Here is a 2,899-nt window from a genome sequence, read left to right on the forward strand (position 1 = left end):
CGCCTCCCTGACTACCCTGCATTCTCCCTGTCTCCAGGCAAATGCTGGGGGTCTCGCCTCCCTCTTGGGCATTAGTCTGTGTCCCCAGCACCCTGCACAGGCGAGCAGATGTGCAGTAAACGTGGCCTAGTGGGGAGCTCGCTGGCAGCTGCCGTACAGCCCCGCCCTCCAGCTGCCCACCACCCCCTTCAGCTCACAGGGTGAACTCAGGCCCTTCCAGGGCCCTGAGGGGGCTGGGCAGAGCCCCTGGGACCTGGGGACAGCCGGCTGGCTTGCTGCAGTCCAGCCTCTCAGCCTCATTGCTGCTTCTTTGCAGGTGGTCAAGCAGGTGCTGGCCCGGACCAGCAGTGGGGCCTTCACTGCGAACGACGGCTTCATGTACTTGTCCCTCAGCAGCCTGCCTTTCGGAGGAGTGGGTAGGTGCGGGCAGGGCCCTGCCTTCTCTTACCTTACTTGACTGAATGGCACCCAACACCTCCATGCTGCTCCCCACACAGTCCTGGGCGGAACCTTCCAGCTGCCTCTGCACTGACACATGTGGGCGGGCCCACAGATACAGTGTCACAGCCCTGTGCTGCTCCTGCTCTCCCCCAAGAGCGCGTCTTCCAGTCTGCCCGTCAGCACACAGGCAGCCTGCGCGTGCTCTGTAGTCCGTGGTGAGGGTACACACTGCTCCTTTCACCCTGTGCCCCAGTGCAACCCTCGGCACGGCAGCCCCAGGAGTGATCCACCTGCCCCTCAGGGAGGCCCGGGTGAGTGCACACACCCCTCCCGCAGCCCCCATTACTGCTGCAAAGGCCAGGCCTCAGGTGCAGCCACTTCCCCTCTCTGAGCCCACTTCCTCCTCCGTGGAATGAGGAGGCCAAGGACCTGAGTGAGGTCCCTCTACCTGTCCACGCTCAGCAGGACCCGGCCCCTCCCTGCAGAGTGGCCGGTGTCACAGGAGCGCACAGCAGGCTGAGAACCAAAGCGGGACTTGCGGGCCCTGGCTCCGGCTCCCCCGCTTCCCAGCCCCGCAGGCTGCCTGTCTCCAGTCCTAGCCCCTGCTCCTCAGGGAGGCGTGGGGGTCTGCCTGGGGGTGGACCTGGTCCTGCTACGCCCAGAGAAAACCTCCCAGGGCTCCCAGGCCCCTCAGGCACCAAGCCAGGCCCCTGACTCACAGCTTCTGGAGACCCATCCTGGTCTGGCCATGGTGTCCTGCTCTGGCCTCTTCCCGCCGCTTCCCTGCCTGCTGCCCCAGCCACACTGAGCTCTGCCCGGGTCCTAACATGCCACAGGTCACCGACTTCCAAGGCTGAGTAATCCCCACGGGTGGGTCCCTCTTGCCCACACCCACCCGCTTCATCTGGCCAACTCCATATCCCTCAGGCCTCGCTCACTGCAGGAAGCCGCCCCTGATTACCCCCAGCGCCACCAGGCTGGGTCCCCTGGGCTTCCGGTGCAGAAGTGCCTGGTCCAGCCTGCCTCCCCGCCTAGACTCATAACAACACAGTGCTTATTGCGTCCACGGGTCTCAACACTTGCCCAACCCCCACGACTCTAAGACGTGGGTGCCATGGTCACCCCATGTCACAGAGAAAGAGACCAAGGCGGTCACCGGCCCAAGGTGACACAGCCAGTTCAGAGCCGGGACTCAACCCGGCACATTCTTGACCGCTGTCTACCTACCTTGTCCTCACACCTGGCACGGCACCTGCTATCCCCAATGTTTATTGAGCTGGTGCCCGGCTCAGGGCGAAGCCCTTTACCCACAGCCTCTCATGATGAGCCCACTTTACAGATGGGGAAACTGAGGCTCGAAGGAGTGAAGTAGCCCGCCCAGGCTTGTCTGATGTCGCCTTGGCTGGCTACTGAGGGCCTGACTGTGTGTTGTGTTCACGCAGGCAAAAGCGGGATGGGAAGATGCCATGGCAAGTTCTCCTTCGATACCTTCTCCCATCACCGCTCCTGCCTGCTAACTCACACAGGCCTGGAGAAGCTCAACAATATCCGCTACCCGCCCTATACTAACAGGAAGAAGCAACTCTTGACCTGGGCCTTGAGCTTCCAGGGCTGCACCCTTCTGTGAGAGCTTTGCCTGCCTCCAGCCCCCCACCCCACAGCCCCTCTGTCCTGCTGCTGCCCAGGTGTTCAGTGATTCCTGAAAGGTGGGCGTCCCATCCAGTAGTGCAAAGATCCTGCCTTCAGGCCTTTGTCTGAACACTCCCCCAGCTAGGCAGGACCTCCGGGCTGCTGGGCCACCCGTTTCAGGGCCCAAGTCCCCTCTGTAGCCTCCTGACAGATTCATTGACCCTCTGCTTGGATATGCCTGATAACAGAGAGCTCACCCCACCTCCCTGCAAGGTTGGGTAGCTCCCATGTTAGAAAGGACTCCTTCATGCTGGATCTATAATTAGGCTCTCAAAATACAGAGTGATTTCTAACTGCTCCATTCACACATGGTTTGGGGAACTGGGTTTATCTGACCTGAAGTGATCTGATCTTGAACCCAGATCTGGCCAATTGCCTGAAGTAGGTAATTGACAAGAACACTGATGCTGTGTGGAATCAATAGGAAGGCAGCAGTTGATTAGTGATGTCTGCTATGGACATAGGAGGGGGTTGTGTACAGGGTCGTTACGTCTGTCATCCCTGCTGCAGACTCCCAGTAGAAGGTCAGAGGGGGCAGAGTCTAAATATGGCCACTTCACCTGACATATGGGGAAACTGAGGTCTAGAGACAGGATAGGGTGGAATGAAGTTTACCCAGAAAAGCAGGGCAGAGCTGAGTGATGGTCGACTTTACTGAGACATGTGGGGTGGGAATCAGTAAACAGAGCACATCTGGTCGTTTGTCACCAGCCTCTTGCTCTCTCCCTGGTCTTGCACCTGGGAGTCCACTTCGGTGGGCTCCTCACCC

At 60.0% G+C, this 2,899-nt stretch overlaps 1 protein-coding gene across 1 annotated transcript in view; it reads left to right on the forward strand.

Annotated features, from left to right (window-relative positions):
• ALDH3B2 (aldehyde dehydrogenase 3 family member B2) overlaps positions 1 to 2,435 on the forward strand; it is a 9,377-nt gene extending 6,942 nt beyond the window's left edge. The window contains exons 8-9 of the mRNA XM_019645173.1: positions 131 to 416; positions 1,884 to 2,435. Coding sequence (XP_019500718.1) covers positions 131 to 416; positions 1,884 to 2,068 — 471 coding nt within the window. The 3' untranslated portion in view covers positions 2,069 to 2,435. The remainder of the gene's footprint in view (positions 1 to 130; positions 417 to 1,883) is intronic.
• The last annotated feature ends 464 nt before the right edge of the window (positions 2,436 to 2,899 follow it).

The sequence above is a fragment of the Hipposideros armiger genome, unplaced genomic scaffold (assembly GCF_001890085.2).
Source record: "Hipposideros armiger isolate ML-2016 unplaced genomic scaffold, ASM189008v1 scaffold_93, whole genome shotgun sequence".
Classification (NCBI taxonomy): domain Eukaryota; kingdom Metazoa; phylum Chordata; class Mammalia; order Chiroptera; family Hipposideridae; genus Hipposideros; species Hipposideros armiger.